Below are 22,365 nucleotides of genomic sequence, written 5' to 3' on the forward strand. Positions count from 1 at the left end.
TATGCAATCATTTAATGTTTTTCTAATTCTTCCCAGTTAATTTTGTCTGTACGCCAATGTTCTACAAACTTTGTTCTTTTTACAAGTAGATAACATATTTTCATTATTTTAAGGCTATTGTTGTGGTTGTGTCCTTAAAATACATATATCAACAATTTTATCAAAGAACACAAAATTCTTAATACATAATGGCCATGTAATAATATAAAAATATATAAATACTTGTTTTTATTAATTTAATTACTTACTTCGTCTGCAGAATTCTCCTTTAATTTTGAGAAATGATTTGAAATCAAATACAGTTGGTACAAGTGATTTTATTAACATTTTTCCACTTACAAGCTGAATGAAGTCAAATTTACTTGAAATGTAAACTACATAAAGTTGTATTGGAACTAGGTTAAAATCTTCCTTCGAACAGCATGCACCCATTTTGAAGCCTCTTTATCTTTAAGAGGAACTCAAATATTAAAATAATAGATGAAATCTGTTAAAAATATCAGAGTAAAATCAATAACACCATATAATAACTTAATACTAACTTGTGAATGACAAGTCTTTTCACATCACTAGAGCCACAATTAAAGGCACTACAAAATTCATTTAAGTCTTACTGACAGTAGTACACACTATTTTAATTATTTTTAAAACTTTGAGAACGCAGAAGGCACAAAAGTCAAAACGTTAAACGAACAACGAATTTAAAATGTATTGGTAATCAATTCATATAACTATGTGATAAAAGATAGCAACACCATTCTTATCTGCTGTCTTTTCTAACACGCTATCTCGGTTATTTACATTGGTCTTATGACTGGTGAGCATTCCAGTTATCATATAGAGTTCAATGGTACTTCGTATACATGATGTCTGCTCTGCTGTGTAGTCTGTGATAACATTTTTAATTTTTATAGTGGATCCACAATGTAAAGAAAAATAGAATTATCTTCTCCACTTCGATATTGGATGTTGGTAATTAGATTACTATCTTAAATTATGGTTACAACCATGAACTCTGATTAATAATATTATTGTAAAAAAAAAAGATTAATAATAATATATATTATTCATCAAATTTCATGGTTACAACTTACTATTGAATAATTTGAATATTGGTTGAGTAATATCTATCGTGAAATTCAGTATAAATAAAATATTAAATTAAAAGATTAATCAGTAAAATAACAAAATTTCATTTTTAAATTTTCAACAATATCAATAGCTATTTTTTTACTTACTAGGTACTAACCGGCTACCTCTTTTTTATACCATAAAGAAACATTTCAATGGCAGGTAAGAATAATATTTAAATATATATATTATAGTGTTTAATATAAAATGGATTTGAATATCAAGTTGATTACTGAAATATTTTTATAAATTAATTAAATACTGGTAATTTGCAGGAGTCAATCGTTATAATCGTTATAGATCTAATCGGGAATCATCAAAAAATAATAAAATCCCTAACTATTGGATAAATTGCCCTCCTATAGCTACTTCGGGGATAGCTAATGCATTTGTAGCATTCAAAACACCATTAGATTATAAATATGACAATAAATTAGCAATCAAGATGAGATTCAATCCAGAAATGGTATTTAATCATATGTTTTCATATCAGGTATTACCTATTACCTAACCATAATATAAAATGTTATTAAACAACTTACTTATTAATTTTTAATAGAAATAAAAATTGCTTATGTTTTTAATACAATGTTAATTAATTATATCTTAATTTTATTGGTTAATTTGTCTAGCAATTTTAACTAAATATTATTTCAAAAATTTGTTCCATTAAATATATTATTAAGTATATTTAGATATCTACAGAGTATAGGGGCAGATTAGTGTTTCAGAACATTTCTTGATAAGTTAAATTAAAATTAAAAATTATTACCTAATTCATGAATAGAAAACTATAATTCTGATGAAAGGAAAATAAGTATCAAATAAGATATATAGTTATGATAGAAATATTATCAAAAATAGTTGTAAACAAAACAGTATGAAAAAACAATACTGTTTACTCCTCTAACATTTTAATGAAGTATACACTTTATAACTATTGAAATTTATTATTTTTTAAATTGTTATTTCATTTATTTATTATTGTGAGTTTTTTTTTTTTTAATTTAAATATTCAATTTAATTTTTATTATTATATGTATTGTGAGAGAGGTGGTTTTCTCATCAAAAATTTAAATTTTGATGTTCACTGTATAAAATAGGTTGTGCATCACTACTTTAAGGTATTATTTTAATCAATTGAAAGGTATTTTACTGTTAATAACTTCAATATATTATATTATGTTAGTTTTGTAAGTATGTACAACTTTTACAGCAAAGTATTGGCTTATGGATTGATCTCACAAATACAACACGCTACTATAGCAAATTTGAAATAAAAAATATGGGATGTGATTATATAAAAATACCTTGTACTGGTCACGGAGATTTACCTAATCGAGAAGTAATAGAAATGTTCTTCAATATTTGTTCAAATTTTCTAGAAAACAATTTTTCACAGTTTATTGGTATAATCAGTTATTTTAATTCATATAATAATAATTAATTATATGGCCTGAAATTAAACAATTATTTGTTTTATCAAGGTGTTCATTGTACTCATGGTTTTAACCGAACAGGATTTTTTATAGTTTCTTATTTAGTGGAAGTATTAAATTTTGATGTTACGAGTGCGATACGTCATTTTGCAGAAGCTAGGTAATATACAATTTATATAATTTACAGTAGCATAATAAGGAATTTGTTTTGAGGAATATTAATTTTTAAATTATAGAAGCATAAGTTCTACGCATAGGTTATCATAAATAAATATGATTTATGCACAATATTATCTTCATTAGCACTTTATTTTTCAAATCATTATCATAAAAGCATTATCTATAACCTTTTCTTACATTGTTGCTTATTGTTTATAAACGTGTAGAAACTTTATTATATTATCAGTTATCACTATTATTTATAAGTAGGGCTAAATAAACAAAATTAACAGAATAGACAAGAAAATAACTTAATTTAAATTTACATTTAAAGTGTCCTTAAAAATCAATGTTATATCCATTCTTTTTTTAAATATGAAGTTCTCTTAAAGACTGCTAAATGTAAAATAAAAACTAGTATTTTTATTAACTAAGATATATACTTTCTTTTTTTATTACAGGTACCTAATGGTTATTGATTCTTTCATTAGAAAAAATGTTAAATGAATGATAATTTCAGATATATATATACAGGGTAGGACATTGAAACAGCAAATTTTCAAAAATAAATAAATTACCTATTATTTATTATAGTGAAGTACATAATTTGCCTTTTTTTTTAAAACGATATCCTCAAGATAATGGCTATCTTTTCTCTAGTACTTTTCTAATCTATTTCGCATATTTTCTATTACACAATATATCACTTTCAAAGGGGTATTGGAAATTTCTTCTTTAATTTTGTATTTTAGTTCTGCAATATTTGAGATTTATGTGCATAGGGTTTACTTTTTAAATACTCTCAAAAATAAACTTACATGTTGATAAATTAAGTGATTGTGGTGGTCAACAAATATAATTTTTGTAATTAATACGATTTTCAATTTTGTTGAATGGCATTCATTGATACTTGAGTCGTTTGAGATGTCGTGCATTTTTTTAGAACCAAAAGTAATAATTTTAAGAAAATTGTTAGTTCACTTGCAAAAAATTATTGATCACATGGACAATTTGAATTAACATTTGTTGCTCGTCCATTAACGTTTTCATAAAAACACAGGCCAATGATATTATAATGTAAAATTGCACACCATATAGTTATTAATTGCAATGTAAAGGTCATTGATGAAGTTGGCGAGGATTTTCTTGAGATCAAAAATGACAATTCTAATTATTCACAAAACCATCAAGATGGGAATATGCTTCATAAGACATCCAAATGTTTTGAATAGTTTTTATTCTCATCCGTCAAGGATAGCATTTTTCAACAAAAAGTTGTGCAACTTTAGATATCTGTAGGTTTTTATTGTTGAATCACTTGCACCTTATATTAATGAAAATTAAAGTCGTGCAAAATCTTACGTAGACTTAATTGATAAATTTAACGATATCACATATTTTTGTGTAGAACGTCTTGAACTATAAGAGGAGCGTCTTTAACTGCTGCAACATTTTAAGGCATACAATTGTTTTTTTTTTTTTTTTAATATTAAATCCGTTTCTTTAAAGTTCATTAATCATTATCCATTTATTAAATTTATTAATAGCCTTACTCGATGGTATTGAATCGTAGCGTTTAAGATCAAAAACGAAGATGAAAATATGATCGCCGTGAAGCTACGTTACTGTCATTATTTTTGTAAAATGTTAAATGAGTTTATCACACAACCTCATTGTCATTACTCACCAGTTCACAGTTGCATATTTACTAAAACGCAAAAGCCAAATACTGTGCTGTCTTTGAACTAATAATATTTGACAAGAATTCTTATCTTAAATTCTACTGAGAAAATCTATTTTTAAATCATCCGTTTCAATGTCTCACCATAGAATATAACTGCATTAACTATTAGATTGAATCATGATTTTAAGTGATAATATTATTATATTATTCAATAATTTTAGTTGTAGTCATTGTAGTTATTGTCGTTCTTGAACAACTAACAGTATCATAAATTTAAAAATAATAATTTATACTAAGTATGTGAATTTGTTTTTTGTTTGTAATATTATTAAATTGAATAATACTTAATAGTATAGCATTATTAATTAATATCTTGTAACATAATGAAAGTTTTAAATTGTTTAGCACAATGTAATTTTATTACTGGGAATACAAGTGTCATTAGAAAAAAAAGAAAAACCTCAAAGAAAGTTCTTTCCTTATCACTTTAATAATTATGTCACTATTTTTATTTTTAAAACCCCAAGTTAAAACTATGACATTGCAACAATTATATATTAAATTTACATAAAATATATGTCACTAATTACTTACATATATATTGTTTTAAATTATATGTGTATTTTATCTTTTAGATATCCTGGTATCTACAGACAAAACTATATAAATGAGCTTTACAGACGGTATTCAAATGAAGCTCCTATTTTGGCTCCAAAACCCTATTGGATTTCTTAGTTTGTAAATTGGAAGATTTACAATTATTGAGTAGATGATACTCACAAAAGAAGGTTGAGAACCATAACCAGTTGTAAGCTATTGACATTATATTGTTGTCGCCTACATTGCTCAAAATCATTGATTATAGAATAGTCTATTCTATAATCATTGCTCAAAATTAAAAAAAAAAATTGGAATTATATCTTATGTTACAATTTAACACATATGGATTTTTATGTATTGATAAAAAAAATATTTTTTAATGAAGTAATGTGATATCATTGTATTTATGAAATAAAATTTATATTATACTAAACATTACAATACAATAAGTGTTAAATAGTATTGTGCAAAAGCATATGCATACCCATGATCCAATGTTTATCTGTGAGAGGAGAATTTTAAATTTGTTACATAAATTTCCAAATGTAAAATCTTTTTAAATTAAGAAATGTATTAATTATTGGGTCTACAAGTAATGAAATACCTTGTCAACATAACTTTTTACATATTTAATCTATAATTTAATACATATAATAATTATTATTAGACAATATATACTGGTCTCAAAATCTTTAAAGCAACAGCTTTCATATATGTTGTCTCTATCCACCATCAATTCATCACATAAAAAATTTCTCATATTTTAGCATCAATTAGGTGGGAAAAGTATTTTTCTTATTATGGATTTGATCCAACACAAAAAATAAATAATAATACATCAATGTTTATAAAGATATTTTTTTTAAAATATCATTTTTTTTTTTTTTATTACATTAAATGCAATACACTTCATAATTATTTTTTATACACTTTTTCTTTTCATAACAGTAGTTAACAATGTACAAACATTAATTCCAGCCTTACTATACTTTTGGTTATGAAAGTTATCACAAAATAAAAAAAAAAAATATAATAATAAAATATTATAATTGAATTATGATACTGAAACATAAACAATTATCAAACTTGATTAATTAGAATTCTCAATAAATTCAGCAAAAAACATACCTAATCATTGAGTTTCTATAAATAGTTTATGGGTTAAATTGTATACTCATTATGTAATATAATTTACAATTAGTATAATACATAATAAGTAAACTGTGTATTACACAAAAGACCTTATAAATCGATTATCACTTTTTTTTTTTTTTTCATACAAAGGAGTTCGTTTTTTTATACGTATAACAAAAACGCGTCATTGAAATTTAAAATATGAAAATTTACCATTACAATACTTGTGTAATATATAAACGCTGACGTATTAAAATATAAACTTGATATTGATAATTTGAGAGCTAGATAATACATAGACAACTTTTAATAAATATAATAATAAAATAATAATAATAAAATAATAATAATAATAATAATAATAATAATAATAATAGTAATAATGTAAAAAAGCAAAATAAATGTACATTTTACAACAAATAATTAAATAAAAGACAGTATAAAGAGTGTAGGATTTTTGCTCACGCAGAAGTATATATTACATATTTTTACATGAATATATAACAACTTAAACGTGCATGGTTCCAATCTGTACACAAAATAATTTTACAGCATAAAATAAATTTTTTCTTTTTTCAAGTATAAAATCGGTCAGCGATACATTTCTGTTCGGTGGAGTTTTACTTCTTTAAAAATTTCATATTGAACATTATTTACTAATTATTATTAAAAAAAAAAAAAAAAAATGTTTAACTTAAATTTAATATTAGGTCAGATGTTAACAGCCTAAAACACATCGTTATTCGTTTAATTGTCGTGTACCGAAATATTTATTGATCGCTTTGGTTGTGCTAATTGGTAATTATATAATTGCAAAAGGATTAAAATACAGTATTCTATAAATTATAATATAATGTATTGTTTGATAATATCCAAACAACAATAACTTGTATTTCGATTATACGTTCAGTTTTATTATTTCTCATATGATCACAAGTTAATGCATATCTGTTGATGATTCAACAATTCTCGTACTCACCAATTCGACGTTACTACTCTCACCATTATCAAAGTCATCTATACTGTTGAAATTAATGGGAACAGAAGCATCATAATCATCATCATTCCTATATTTTTAATAAACTAATTTATAATACATTTTTTTTGAAATAAAATATAAAAATAGCTATCTTACTCAGGTACAATGTCTGGCACTACTTGTAAAGGTTCATTTACTAGAGTATCAGTAGCATGTTGGATTCCCACTTCATCACCTTCATCAGATGAATCTTCTATTTCCTGTGTAGTTAATGTTGGGATTGAAAAATCCTTTTCACACAAAATTAAAATTTTGATATAAGATTTTTAGTAAGAGCAAAATTATATTATATCTATAATATATATATATATATTGTCAAAAATTAATATTAAAATGTATTTTTAATTACTTCAGTTGGGCAAAATTCAAATGCTTTTTGTAGGACTTTGCGAGCACTAGTTGATCTTTCTAAAAAGAAACTGTTGGTGTTTTCATTGGATTGGGGTGTCCAATTATTATAAGTATTATACTGGCCTCCAGTCAATGTTTTCTAAAATAACACAAGTTTAAATTGAGATAATACTAACAAAATAAAATAATAATATTACTCTATTAAGTTCTTCCTGTAGCCAATCAACTGCTTCTACCCATTTTCTTTTGAGATCTGTGTTTTGTAGTACAACTTTATGTGCCATCGGTATCCTCATAAATAAACCAACTAATCCTTTGATACATTGATATGACCGTCTTTGATATTGATTTTTGTGTCGTAAAATTGTGTCAAGTACACCTTCTCTATCTTCTGAAATAAATTCAGTATTAAAGTACAATTAAAAAGAAAATTCAGTGTGCTTACCGTTTCCAGTCATAGCGTTTTGAATGCGTAAAACTTGCCATGAATCTTCAATACTTAATATGACAAATAGTAAATCCAAATAAAATTTGAGCTCTTGACAATATGTATACATTATATGCCATAATATTTCAGTTAAAACCATACTACTGCTCAGTGGATTTTCCCAACACACAAATTGTAGCAATTTCATACTTTCTTCATTCATTTGAGAATTGTCAATAAGTTTTTTCAAATAACTAAAAATATACATAAATTATATTAATAAGCATTTAATTATTTATTGTTATCTTAAGATAATACATACCATATTCGACCAAAAATACTATCTCTAACTTGTTGAGGAACTTTTCTTAGGTATGGTTGACATTCAGCAAATGGATTTGGTAGGAAAGGAGTACCCTGTAAAAAAAAAAAAATCAATAAATTAGACCAGAGTTCTCTAACTTCCAGCTTGCAAACTAATAAATATTTGAAAATTACTAAAAAATTTTAGGAAATTTTTCCACAACGCCAAAACATTACTAAGATTTATTTCGCCATAAAAAAATTGTTGGAAGTCCTTAAATTAAGCAATCAAATTAACAAATAAAAAAAAAAAAAATGAAAAAGTATAAAATAAATAGGATTTAAAGACAATGTTGCATGACACATTGTAATGGTTACGATTTTTATTATTATGCTCATTGCCTCTACTAGTCATGTGAATTGTTACATTCCTAATGAGAGTGTAAATGCCTACTAACTAGTTAATAATTTAAATAACTGATAGCCTAAACATTTGCACCATTACCCAATATGAATAGTTTAAGGATAGAATGTAGTGGTTACATATGGTTATGGTGGCAAGAATAAATGATCTACAATTCAAGACTATACACGAAGGTAACTGGATTTTGTCGAGCTGCAGTCAAGCAACAAACGTTTGTTACCTATACTGAATCAACTATCAACTATCTATATGCCTTTTATAGAAGAATGTCACGTCCCTGCAAAACAATTTGGCCACTAAACTCACTCAAGCAACAACTATCATCCATGGAGTTATAATTTATTTTTTTTTTTTTAACTATACTTAAATACTTTATCAATTTAAGAAGGATTTATAATATATATATATTTGCTAATCAAGAGAAATGTAAGTGTTTTGAATGAAGCCTTTCATTATGAATTTAATTCTTCAGTATATTTAAATTGTTACAATTTTAAATGTAAAATTTTTGATTTTTTTTTTTTTGTTTATATATACTTACAGGAGCAGAGGATACACATTTTTCCGTACAATCACAACACCTCACTAAAATTGATATCACAGAATGTAGTTTATTGATTTCATTAAATTGATATTTTATGTTTGATCCACCTGGGCCTTCATCAATAGCTACTAAGATAAATATTGCTGCTACATTTAACTAAAATGATAATTTATTAATAAGTAAAACCATTGTAATTAATTATGAAAATTATAAACATACTTTTAAAAGCTGCTGTTTTTCTGCCATACCTAAATTACAGTACATGCAGAAAAAAGAAAAGTAATGTGGTAAATGTCTATTTGTATGTTCACCCACTTCTTTTTGCAACAGACTTAATACAGCAATAATTAAATGATCACTTAACGAAGCCGTAGTATCTAATAAAGAATCTAGAAATGAGGATAAAAATATTAATAGATACTTAAAAAGAGTAATATAAAATAAATATATTACTAGAAGTGATGGCTGGTATAAGGATAGCATCATCTTGAAGAGAATAGTGAGCCAAGTAAGCAATTAATTTAATAAAGAACGATCGTACTTCAGAGCTCATACATTGCAACAAATATTCCACAAATCTAAAAATTCAAAAATACAATTAAAAAATTTATAAAATTTAAAAAAATATATTAAAATTCAATCACTATGTACCTTTGAGGATGATTAAATAAAATATTTCGAGCAAACCAAGCACGAACAGATGCATAGGTACAGATATGAGATGCTATTACATCATACCACTCCATAGCGTTTCCTCTCAATGATTTTTTGGTATGCAAACCGACATAAAATAGAAATTTACTCACAAGCTGAATAGATAAAAGAGATAATTCTTCTTGATTTGTAGCCTAATAAATTAAATATATATTTATATGAAAAATGTTTACATAATATTTATGTTTCACTTTTTTGTTTACTTACAATTTTTAGTTGTTGTAAATCATTGGATGAAGCAACTATGTTTGGGGCATTAATTGTGGCAATGTTACGAATAAATTTAAAATATTCTTCAGTATACTGACTGCGAGTGTGTAAAAATCGTATATTCTGTTGTTGAACACTACGTTTAATATATGAAGGCATTTTGATACAACTATTACTTGAACGCCGATCACCTATATAATAATAAATAGATAAAAGATAATATTTGATGCTACACTAAAATCTCTATAATTTTGAATTAAAATAAAATTAATTTTTCATGTCATTATTCTCCTAACTTACTTAAACTAAGTTTTCTTATTCCATTAAGTAATAAATCTGAGTTAGAATCTACTTTGGTATAAAATAACATATAAGCATTCCACCACCGTTTTTGCCTTCGATAACTGGTTCTTTTTAATGCATGGTCAAAAACCTAAAATAAGTAAATAAATAATAAATAATAAGTTATTATTGAAGAATTAAATATATAAATTTACTTCGCCCATATAATCTCCACCAAAACATTGAGTTTTCATTTCTTCATCTTCGTCCATTTTACATTCGGTTACATCACCATCATCAAATTTGTACCATTTAGATAAGCCTTCAGCACTTCTAAGACACACATAAGAAAAATTGTATTATTATTTAGGAATTGATAATAACTTAAATATCACAAATTTATTAAACTAATTTAACTAATAGTTAATATATTACATGTATTCTGATTTCAAGAACACAAACTAAAATAAATTTAACACAAGCTGAATGGTTTTTTTTTGTTTTTTAACAGTTTTAAAATAGAATGTTTAAATTTATAAAATAATGGTTTTTTTAGTGTAAATATTAATGAAAAATTAAATAATAATAAAAATAAAAATACCTTCTTAAGAGTATTATTTAATAATAAAATTAATAAGTAACAAATTTGTTTAAAATCTATTTAAGAATACTACAATACAAACATTTTTCCTTGAGATAAAGAAAATTAATTTTTTTAATTTTTTTTAAACATTCTTAGTTTTACTAATGTAAGTGCTTATGTTTCATTAGTATTTAGTAATGTATACAAACATTGATTGTTAAGTTTAATATTCTTTAATAACATAAATTATAAATATGTACCTGTCTTGAATATAAGAATAATAATGTCCGCCACTTGCTTGACCACTGTGAACAACTATACCAGTCAGTTGATATTTGGTATGATTTTCATTTTGTGACTCATCATAATCACAGTCAATTATTTCACCTTCAATTTTGGCTAGCCCCGAAACTATAACAGGTGAAGATAAATTACATAAGCAATAATTTATCATGAATTTTATAGAACAAATATTATTATTACAATCATTAAGTACCTGTATATGGTTCCATATCTAGGTTTCTTGGAAATTCAAAATAATCATTAAATTTTATGGCACATACTCTTTCAAAATCATACTCAAATCTTTTAAGTTGAATAGCTAGAATAGGCGGTAACTTTTTAACACATAACCTCTTAACAGTAACAACCTATTAACAATTTTAATTCATTCAGTTAACAATAACTAAAAGATTTTAATTTTTATTTGGTCTAACCTTTTTATTGCATTTATCACAATGGTAAGCATCAGCTCCTTCTAATAGTTCTCCTTTAACATATTGTTCTAGAGAGTCGGTTAAATTTGAATGATTTCTTATATCTACACTGATAACACTGAAGGGTTCTTCTTTAGAATACCTTACAATAAAATAATCAATGGTTATTGACTACAATAAATTAATAGACATATAACAATTTAATAATACCTATGTGGACAACCCTGACAAATTTTTTGATCTGAATAAGAACCTCCAAGTGTTTTACTCATAATTTGATCTTGAGATAATGCTTTTAGAGCTTCATCTAAGCTTTCTACAAGGCTCATAAAAAACTCAACAGCATCTTGTTGTTCTCTAAGATTTACTGGTTCACCTTGTAATCTATTGAAATAATAATGTAAGTACATACAACAGTTTTAAAAAATTCTTAAAAATTATAATTACTTGAAATGTTTCCATAATCCTCTAGGTACATAATATTGAACCTTGCTGAATGCTAAGTGTCCAAATATAGCTTGTACTTGTTTTAATATACCAACATTGTATTCTTTTCTGGATTGATCAAATTTATTGCGATCTTCAGTTATGTCCATTTGAGTCTAGAAATAATAAAAAACAATTAAGATTTTAAATAATTAAATTATTTGATAAAAAAATAAATATACAATAGAGCTTATACCTCACTATCATTTTTTTCATCAGCATTAAAATCATCATTTGCATCAATGGCGGCACCATGTGCTGATAATAAACCTAACCGTATAGGAAGTACCATGTACAACTGTTGCAATACAGAATTCATGTAACAAGTGGCACCAGCATTCTTAAGCCCAACAAAACCACGAGCTGTTCTTGCACCCATCATAGGTAGATAATCCCATTCAACCAAAGGATCTTCTCGTTCTAGAGACAAAGTAGCAATGTATAAAATTTATTTTTATACTAGTTATTAATAAAATTACCTGAATAAAAATATTGAGAAAGCATTTCAACAGTTAATTTTAAATTTGCTACACAACCAATGCAAAGGGATATAATAAGATCAAAAGCTGCATTTGTAGAATTTGGAGATTTACAAACAGGTGTAACTTCAATATCAACAAAATCAATAGTTTGATGTTTGGTCATATCTTCCATTAACTTTGATGCAGGAAAGATAAAATCTTCAAGTAATTCTTTGATTAACATTATCCCAGTAGTTTCATTGGAACCAATTTCTTCACGCTTCTCAATACTTATCATTTGGACTAACTCTTTGGTTATATTTAGGTGACCTTCAAGAATCACCTCTTCGATTCCTGACTCACCATCAGTTTTTATTTTCTCTCTTATATTTTTTAACCATTTAATTTCATTATTTAATAACTCTTCAAAATCTGGCACAGGAATTTTTTCGTGACTAGCATAATTTAATAGGTAAGTTAAAACCTTTAAAGAAAATAAATGAATTAACAAAAATATTTAAATTATTATTACATTTAGATAAGTCACAGTAACTTACATGAAAATACTCATACGAGTTTTGAGCAAATTTCAGTACGGTATCATTAAGAACAGAAAACATTAATGAAATGGTTGATAACAATGGTTCGGCACTCCAACTAAACTTAATTATTAACAGAAATTGTTCTGCAGCAGAACAACGAACTTGTCTAAAAATATTAAAATAATATTATAATATTATTTAACATTTTCAAAATCTATAATTTTCTAAATAAATTCAAATTAAATACCTGTTATTAGCCAATAAAATTAAATCAATAAGAAATATTTGCCAATCTTTTTTCTCCATTAACTGACTTAAATAATTTGGCTTTAAAAACAGACAAAGAGTCAATACTTCTAATGCTTCTTTACAAACTGAAATATAATTAACATTAATTTATAATACAATTAATTATTATACTTTTAAATATCATACCACATATATCTTCCATTTCTAAAGTTTTTCCATTTAAATTATCATGCAGATTTGCATTGTTTAATTTACCATCAAGCATGTGTTGATTGGCTCCAGCCATTGCCCATGCTAACTGAATAGTAGTCCATATCATATCCATGTTAGGTATAAATTTTGATAAGGACTTATTAATAGCTATTATAGAGTCTTCCAAAGAGTCACAACTAGTGGCAATTTTATCAATGAACTTTCGTGCTAGTTTAGAAGTAACACTTCGCAACATATATTCTAAATTGGGATTAGGCACCAAAGCAAATGCTTCTTTCATTAATGCCAAATTATCATCACATTGGTCAATTACATCAACTCTCTTAGATAAACAACATTCGTTATCATTTGATATTTCCATTACAAATCCAGATGATTGATATAATTGTGTTATAACTTGTCCCATTACACATAATACAAGTCTACAGATTTTTAGCACAACCAAATAAATAGATCTAAAAAAAAATTAATACAATTTTAGTTCAAGATATTCAAATTTTAAATGAATTAAATTTAATTAATAGTTGATAGTTTTACCTTTTAGTAATTTGATCATTTTCTAAGATAAATTTATTTGATACTAACATTTGAATAATTTCAGGGGCATGAATACTTGTTATAAAATGTGTTTGAAATTCTAGGGTTTTGTCTGCCATCGGATCAATGGCAGGTAACAACATAGAATATAGTACCTAAAAATATTAATTTAATTATAAATAAATAATGTATTTTACATAATATTCATCAATATTTAGAACTTACCTCTAAATTGTATAAATTTTGAGAAGAAGAACTAGTAAAGTATATACTATCTATGTTTAAATTTCCTTCAACAAGTTCTGATCGATAAGTAAAAAATCTCTAAAATAAATAATAATAAAATAAATATTTCATATAGTTTTGTTTTATTATTCAGATTATTAAATAGGATATATATCATATAAGACATATATGGACGTTAAAACATTAAAAAGTGACAGTGAATTCATTAGGTAAATGTTAAAACTGAAATACTTCAAATTTTCAAAAAATATTGATTATTGAATACTGTTTAGTTATCAAGCATGTATTAATTATTTTAATATTATTGTTATTAAGTTATCACTTGTGTTACTAACATATAAAATAGAAAATTGTACTTCAAGAAGAATTCTAGTTACATAAATATAATAATAATACTGTGAATTAACCATCATGAGTAAAAACATAGTATCATGGGTACCTCAAAAAGTTTTATATATACTTTTATTTTAAAGCAAGTTATAAAATTATCTAAACAATATAACATTAAAATTTGTTAATAGGTAAATTCAATGTAATATTAAGCATAAGATAGTTAAATTGGTTCTTTAAAATGTTTAATTTGCTATGTTATGCGTTTGATGGAAAGAGTCAATGCTCCTTATTTATCTGTGTGACCCTCTCTCCATCATTACCCCGAATAATCAAGGTTCTACTGTATATTTAATTATATACAAATATGAAATAAATAGTACCTTTATTTTTTTAATGGTAGATTCCGCAGGGGGAATTAATTTTAAAATACATCGGGCAGCTTCCCGAAGTTGTTGATTTTCAATTTCAATACCCTTATCTGACACTTGTAGGAAGAAATGAACATATTTTGGATTTTCAGAAATGATCTATAAATTATATTTATATTAAATTTAATTTTACTCTTAAAAAAACATTAATAATATATACCACAGTAGGTAAACAGTTTTCTGCATCCATATTTAAACTGAAATCATATAGCGGTTGGTTATTAGTGATAGAGCTATCCGAACTACTATCTGGAGAACTGGCTAAATTTGTATTAGCAGTCATTAGTCTGGCATTAAGGAACTGAAAACAAATAAATGGTTAAATAAATAAATAATAAATTAAATAAAAAATATTACCAATTTATCTCTGAAAGGGAATTCACCAAGAAGTTTGTTATCATCTAAAGTAGTAGTGAGGTCAATAGTAGTACCAGAGAATATATCTAATTTTATATTTAAAGAACCAGCTATAGCTGTAATTGTTCCACTATTCCTTAACCTTTTTAATAATTGTCGTCGTACACATGAAATATTATCATTACTATGCATAACAAGCTCATGATCATCAACCAAAGAACGGTTGGCATTTGTTAAACGAACAATTACAGTTATATGTTTTCCTCGGCAAGCTCTAAAAAAAATTTTATTTCACAAATTATTTAATAAATTATTATTATTTAAATGAAATATATACCTATGTAATGGCAACAAAGAACGATCTCCATTAAAAGAAGCATCACATTCTCCTAAATACTCATATAACACTTTCATAACCCTGATCATTTTAGTGATTTCTATATTCCTTTCAATAACATCATCATTGTTCATTAAAGGTTTTGATAGAATGCTAACTGTGTCATAATGAGCACGTAACCTTTCTAAACACTCAGCCACAAATGTTTGGTGAAATTCCAGCGGATTGGCTTGCAGTCTAGGTGCCAGATTTGTATTAACTTCTTTAAGCAAATTAATTGCATGTGATGCAATATCCTCAGTACAATTAGTCACCACTTTCCATAAATAATCTACACCAATTAAATCTATATTTTCCATCTGATAACAACGTCTTTTTTTTAGTAGTTTTCCTTCTTTTACATTGACAGCTTTGAAAAATCGTTCAAAACATCTAGAAAATATTCAGATAAATTTTCAATAAGCGATAAATTATATATATACATATGAAAAATATTTACACAAGGCTTTGATTAACATTTAGATAAATATCATTAACTATATAATAAACAAATTATACTTTGCAATAAAAACAGATGTGGGTAGTGTTACCAATAATTTATTAATAGCGTAATAAGAGGATATAATTAATTATTATAAATAACAAAAAATATGAGAAGACTTAAATTATTTGAATCAATACATAAAATAGTCTAGATAAAATTTAAAATTTGATGTTCAATAAATGTTTATTAAAAAATCAGTTGATATTCAAAATATTATTTTTATTGGAATTAAATTGAGAATGAAAAGTTAGATTTTTATTTAGTTATGTGAAACTAAAATGTAAAAATAATGATTAATTTTACATACTTTATTCCATTTTCAGTAAGTAATGTTGGATCAAGCTGCAGGAGGTTATTTACAAAAAATTTTGTATTTATTGAGGGATCAATGTCAGGTTCCTCGCCCATTAATTTTGAAAACCAGCGAAAACAAGCTTCGCGATCTGCTAAAAACACAGCTTTTTCAGCCAATGCTATCCAAACTTGATGTGCTTGTTCAGCACACAACCAAAGGTTACCATCCTATAACATCAAATAATGAAAATGTGTTTAAATTTAAAATACTTCATATACATCACTAAGTATTTATTAGAACACACCTTTAAACAAAATTTTAAAAAATACAATCTTTCTTGAACCTGTTGTAAATGACAATAGCGCCCATCAGGATAATATTTGGCAGGATCAAGATTATGGTTTTCTAAAATAAATTGATTATTTTAAAATTAAAATATTATAGTAAAATTAAAAATTAATTTACCTTGGGCAACTTTTCTCACATCGTCCATATATTTAGATAGATTATCTGTGACCAAAGATACTAAAGTATGTTGATTTTGAAGGCGTGCAATGATTTCTTGTCTGTAAATGTTTAAACATTAAAAACTAAGAACTATAGATATTCAGAATTATATAGGTTTTGAACCATATTTATTGTTATCTTAATTGCATCCCGACTAATGTACACATTTTAATCCAAAACTTCATATTTAAATACAATATTTATATATTTACTTAATAAATACTACTATACTTTTAAATTTTCATGTTATGTAATAAAATATAATATATTAATTATGTATTAAAAAAAAAATACTTATATAACTTACCGATATAATGTATGAGTTTGAGCTTGATGATGAGCTCCCACTGGAGAAGAATCATATAACATACATATATCTCTCATATGTTTTAAAACTGGAAGTACCCAAGAACTATTACTTTTAAGTTCTTCAACACATTTGTCTAGCCAAGCTGTTTTTTGTGCATCTCGATCCTAATTTATAATAACATTTAAATGAATATTTGATACAAAACTTTATTATAGAAAAAGTATTATTACTTGTGCACAGCTATAATCCAGAATTTTTACATGAGCAGACAGTGCTTGATCTATTATCTCAGTTGATACATCTTCTCCGTGAGCCAAATTCCAAAATAACATTAATACCTAAAAGTTTTTAAATAATTCTAATAAAAATCATGCTATTTTGAATAATAAATTTTAAATTACTTTATGAGCCATAACACCATCCTTATCATCTTCTGCTAATCGTCTTATTAGTTCCAATAATTTTTCTCTCTGTTTTTTATTAGCATTAGTCCAATTAGCCTATAATGAATAATAATTTAGTATTCACTTAATAATAAATTACATATTATTTATATTATGTATTACATGAAAACATTCAAATAAGTGATCTAGTTGTTCTGGTGAAAAATCCCAAGCAAGCTTAGCTAGCAAGTCATGGACATTTTTTACAATAGCATCATGTTTCCCTGCTTGAGCTGCCCATAATGCATCCAAGTCATTCAATGATAATGCTTGTTCTTTAATCACAAAGCGTATAATTTTTTCAAGTTTCTCTACATACTGAGGCTGATGTAGAGAATCTCGAAGAACTATCTCTAGTACATTATTTTCTTTGATCCATTTCTAAATATAAATAAAAATATATATATATATAAATAAATAAAAAAATATTTATTTTATTGTTTTAATATTATATATATTAGACATTCAAGTAAACTTACAGCCATCTTTTCTGGAGTTAAATATTCTTCATCATGGTCTATATGTCTATGAGGAGTATATGTGACATTGGTAATAACTTTATTAACTTCATTTAAGGCGTTCATTTTGCCATTAAAAGATGATATTTGTAATAATCTATATTAAAAAATGAATATTAAACAAAAAACACATATAATTAATAATCATAATTAAATATTTATATATAAATTACCTAAGTAACATTTTAAGTCTAAATATTTCTAATTGTTTGATTAAATCATCCTGTTTTGGTACTTTCACAGCAAGCTGTTTACAAGCCTTAATTATTGAAGAAATAGCATCATTCTTTCCTTCATTTTTGGTTTCTTTTTTTAATTCATCGTCAGTTAGAACATCCAATAAACCAGGTATTTTTTCCTTTAAATTCATAACAATACAATTCAATACAATTCAATTCATGTTACAAATACCTGAAGAATGTACATACCACAATAGGCATCAAATATTTAAGAATCGTTGATTCAGTTAAAAGTTCAGAACAACTACCAAATGGCCTAATTAGACCAGAGATAGTTGAAATAGTTAAAGCTTTATTACATTCAAATCGTCCAGATAATTTTTGAAAACCACCTAAAACTCCAAATCTAAAAAATTGTACAATGAAAGATGTATATGTTAAAATCATAAACTTTTCACTCGTCACATACTTATTCAACAGATCAACCAGCCAGCCTTTAGGAGCTCTAGAATCAGGTGGAGTTCTTGCAAATAAATCAAAATCATTTGTGTCGATTTCTGGTATATAATCTGAATGTTTAGTACAGTTGAATAGATGAAATCTGTTGGTAAGTAAAGATTTGGTAAAAAAATTCAGCAACAGTTAAAAATATAATAATTACTTATTTAAAGGATTAAACAACATCCCCAACATTTCTAAAAACGGAAAGTTGTCATCGTCAAGTTTGAGCACCAACAGTTCTACTAACTTCATACAATTATTCATGATATATTGTTGAATGTTTACTTTCCAGCTGTTAACAGCATCATCGGTTAATATTCGTGTGAATGATAACACCATAGCATCACGAAAAAACTTTTGGCATCCTTCATTATTGACATCCAATCCTTTTTTACAAAATTCAATTGAAACATTCAATAGCGATACTAGTTCTTGATCGGGTAGTACTGGTACAATCCAACGTTGGCTATGTATTTTCTCTTCCAGATTAACTAGTTTAATGATGGGAAATACCAGTTCTTCTTCTTCTTCCTCCACCTCGTCTTCTTTATGGGTTTCTTCTTCTTTAGTTTCCATATCATTTTCAACTCTGTCATCAGCTGATGTTGCCTCTTCAATAATTTGTTCAGCCACTTGATGTGACTCAATGGTCTGGGGTGGCAAAATGTTGATGTTTGACAGTACGCTATGGATTTGTGTATTTTGCTGTGGTACATTCTATAGAGGGAGAAAAACATTATTACATAATCTCAAAGTATGAGATATGTCAGCACAATCAAACAGCAAAACTTGTACTAAAACTTACTTGAACGTTTGTCTGGTTATCGGCCGAATCCAATCCGACGGTTTGTCCACGTGTAGCAATAGTCATCCTGAAATACAAGATATATAGTTTGTACAATGATTATACTTTATCACCTCAACATCAGATCCGGCAAAACATGAGGGTAATTACTAATTGTACTACAACAGTTATCGAGTGGGTATAATATAGATTTAATTGGTTAGTTGACACAACCAGTCACCATACTGTGATTGTATACAATGTTACAGCGACAGACGCAACTAACACTCAGATTTTCTCCAATATCTAGTCGATGGATATGGCTCACGTTAATCATATAATTATCATACTCACGGGATGGTGTTGAAGACGTCCGGAGTCCGATGGCTGTATTACACATGCACGGCCAGAGGTAGACCAACAGAGATGTTTACGTTTCAGTTCTGTTGTACACGCCGGCGATACAGCAGACTGGCGCGTGTATATGACGCAAAGTAAGTAGTAACAATGACATGGACGACGAACACGGTAGCCGTGGGGCGCGGCGTACGTTGATTTTTCCGATCGCCCACGTTTAAGGGTACATTACCGGTGGTGAGCGGCAAAAACTACATACGTTCTAATGATTAAAAACCGCTAAGGCTACGTTTGATGTCAGTAATCGATATACGGTGATTACAAAAATACGAAAGAGTAGGTATAAAAATAATAACACAGTACCGGATTCGAAAACGCGCGATGTGAACGGCGTCTGAAGTTTAATTTGTTTTTACTATAATTTATTATGTATTAATATATAATATTGTAGCGATACGCGTTCACGACGGCACAGCGGTTGAGATTGTAGATGAGAAATAACAGCATTGGGTTGTGTTTCGTTTTAATGTTTTTGCGAACGAATATCGGTACGAAATAAAAATCGTATCTCCGGGTAGACCGAGAGGGGGATGAACAGACTACGGACAGCGCGTCGGCGCGACGAAGATCGCTTGACGGGACGGGGTGGCGGTGTGTGAGCGAGATAGTTGACCGAACGGAAGATAGAAAATCAAACACAAAAACAACTTGAACGAGCAGCTGATCGGTACCAAAGACCTTGCACAACAACGCCGACAGTGATAAAAAAAAAAAAATCCACTATCCAGTCTCATATTATTATTTAATCTTACTATTTACTAATTAATAGTTTAATACTGTTAAGTGTTAAATGTTAATAGTTTTAAGTTTATTACCAAATGGTGAATACTAACAAGTTAGTTTAAATTTTTAATTGATTATTTTAATGTATTTCAAGTGTTTGTTAATAATATCTTAGAACTTCAACTAGTTAGTCTGCGTCTTAGGTTCCTAATTACCAAGTCCTTAATCATTATTCCATTATTTTTAATTAATAATAAGAATAAAGAAAATATTTTCTCTTCCTCGTGTTATAGCCTTTAAGTGTTAAATTTGTTAGACAATAAATATTAGTTTAATTAACAGTTTCTGGTTGTCAACCGAACTGAGATATATAAAAATAAAACATAATATTTTAGGAATGGTAAAAATCTAAGACAATTTCAGGAAATTCTCTATTATGAGTTGAGTGGCAATGTTTTCTGTACAATTTTTTTTTTTTTTTTTAATGTACCTACTTTTTAATCAAAATTTATTGTAGCTTAAAGTTTCTTCAATGACTAATTTTTTTTGTGATTTTTCATGATATTTTTCTGTTATCTTTATAAACACTAGACTATAGTGTTATCTTACAATTATTTTAATACGTTATCTTCAGACTGCAATGTGCATACCTATACGGCTATACATTTGGAGTTGAGATTAATATCTGAATAGTTTTTTTTGCTTTTTTTAAGAAGAGACGAAAACTTTTCCGTGATGGAAACGTTTTGTATCATTTCATTGCGAAGTTTTCCGTGTTTTTTCGTTGTCTTCGATTGATTGGTCGAAGTATAAAATGTAGGATCAAGTTTTCTGATTTTGAATAAGTCAGTAAGGTGGTAATGGGGATACCATCCCACAGACCACAACAGTAAGTTTATTGTTTAACTGTAAAGTGCAGATTAAAGTGCTGAATGAACAGTAAATGCCCTAAACTATGGTCTGGCCGTCTATAGCTGCCAGTCGAGTGGGTTTAGGTTTTAGGGTTATAAGTAGGGCTATATAGTAGGATTTATATACAATATAAAAAATTGTGAAATATGCATTTAGTTGATTAAAAATACGTAATTAACATTAAAAAAAAAGTCAAAAAATTTGAAACATACACACTAAAAAAAAAGTTTTAAAGTTAATGAAATAATATTCTCAACTATATACGATATTTGAATGAATTATACAAAACAATTGCATGGTGTT

At 26.6% G+C, this 22,365-nt stretch overlaps 2 protein-coding genes across 5 annotated transcripts; one reads left to right on the top strand and one right to left on the bottom strand.

Moving 5' to 3' along the window:
- Positions 1-852: 852 nt before the first annotated feature.
- On the top strand, positions 853-5,338 carry LOC112603802 (mRNA-capping enzyme-like). 3 transcript variants are annotated; one of them, XM_025352553.1, is made up of 6 exons: positions 853-972; positions 1,242-1,293; positions 1,407-1,597; positions 2,348-2,540; positions 2,619-2,730; positions 5,049-5,338. In XM_025352553.1, exons 2-6 carry the CDS (start codon positions 1,287-1,289, stop codon positions 5,146-5,148), a joined length of 603 nt encoding a protein of 200 aa, XP_025208338.1. In that variant the 5' UTR covers positions 853-972; positions 1,242-1,286; the 3' UTR covers positions 5,149-5,338. The 3 variants fall into 3 exon arrangements, with proteins under 3 accessions (XP_025208338.1, XP_025208337.1, XP_025208336.1); XM_025352552.1 differs by having other exon boundaries at positions 854-968; positions 1,407-1,624; XM_025352551.1 differs by having other exon boundaries at positions 855-972; positions 1,407-1,624.
- Positions 5,339-6,530: 1,192 nt separating this feature from the next.
- Positions 6,531-20,957, bottom strand: LOC112603836 (probable ubiquitin carboxyl-terminal hydrolase FAF-X). Of its 2 annotated transcripts, XM_025352611.1 has the most exons (43): positions 20,365-20,957; positions 20,032-20,098; positions 19,387-19,943; positions 19,195-19,326; positions 18,975-19,131; positions 18,720-18,904; positions 18,508-18,643; positions 18,152-18,409; positions 17,987-18,085; positions 17,816-17,923; positions 17,583-17,749; positions 17,234-17,334; positions 17,073-17,173; positions 16,781-16,995; positions 15,930-16,361; positions 15,593-15,866; positions 15,396-15,536; positions 15,188-15,334; positions 14,454-14,552; positions 14,229-14,383; positions 13,665-14,146; positions 13,477-13,603; positions 13,245-13,395; positions 12,706-13,171; positions 12,423-12,646; positions 12,188-12,342; positions 11,951-12,124; positions 11,741-11,882; positions 11,521-11,674; positions 11,285-11,435; positions 10,657-10,774; positions 10,460-10,592; positions 10,157-10,350; positions 9,887-10,083; positions 9,689-9,813; positions 9,455-9,624; positions 9,233-9,391; positions 8,287-8,381; positions 7,983-8,218; positions 7,735-7,925; positions 7,536-7,676; positions 7,283-7,416; positions 6,531-7,214 (listed from the first exon to the last, which is right to left on the bottom strand). In XM_025352611.1, the coding sequence occupies exons 2-43, from the start codon at positions 20,095-20,097 to the stop codon at positions 7,085-7,087; spliced, it is 7,779 nt and encodes a 2,592-aa protein (XP_025208396.1). In that variant the 5' UTR covers position 20,098; positions 20,365-20,957; the 3' UTR covers positions 6,531-7,084. The 2 variants fall into 2 exon arrangements, with proteins under 2 accessions (XP_025208396.1, XP_025208395.1); XM_025352610.1 differs by lacking the exon at positions 20,365-20,957 and having other exon boundaries at positions 7,085-7,214; positions 7,735-7,928; positions 20,032-20,097.
- Positions 20,958-22,365: the final 1,408 nt, after the last annotated feature.

The sequence above is a fragment of the Melanaphis sacchari genome, unplaced genomic scaffold, assembly GCF_002803265.2.
Source record: "Melanaphis sacchari strain LSU unplaced genomic scaffold, SCAv2.0 Contig111_pilon_pilon, whole genome shotgun sequence".
Taxonomy (NCBI): Eukaryota; Metazoa; Arthropoda; class Insecta; order Hemiptera; family Aphididae; genus Melanaphis; species Melanaphis sacchari.

What these genes read in the sequence shown, in the direction of transcription:
- LOC112603836 (XM_025352610.1), bottom strand. Translation starts at nt 20,097, where the DNA reads ATGACTATTGCTACACGTGGACAAACCGTCGGATTGGATTCGGCCGAT. An exon ending in CTGGTTGATCTGTTGAATAA is followed by an intron (nt 19,132 to 19,194) that starts GTATGTGACGAG and finishes ACAATTTTTTAG; the next exon opens with ATTTGGAGTTTTAGGTGGTT. An exon ending in ATTTACAACAACTAAAAATT is followed by an intron (nt 10,084 to 10,156) that starts GTAAGTAAACAA and finishes TTAATTTATTAG; the next exon opens with GCTACAAATCAAGAAGAATT.
- LOC112603802 (XM_025352552.1), top strand. An exon ending in ATCATATGTTTTCATATCAG is followed by an intron (nt 1,625 to 2,347) that starts GTATTACCTATT and finishes CAACTTTTACAG; the next exon opens with CAAAGTATTGGCTTATGGAT. An exon ending in CGTCATTTTGCAGAAGCTAG is followed by an intron (nt 2,731 to 5,048) that starts GTAATATACAAT and finishes TTTATCTTTTAG; the next exon opens with ATATCCTGGTATCTACAGAC.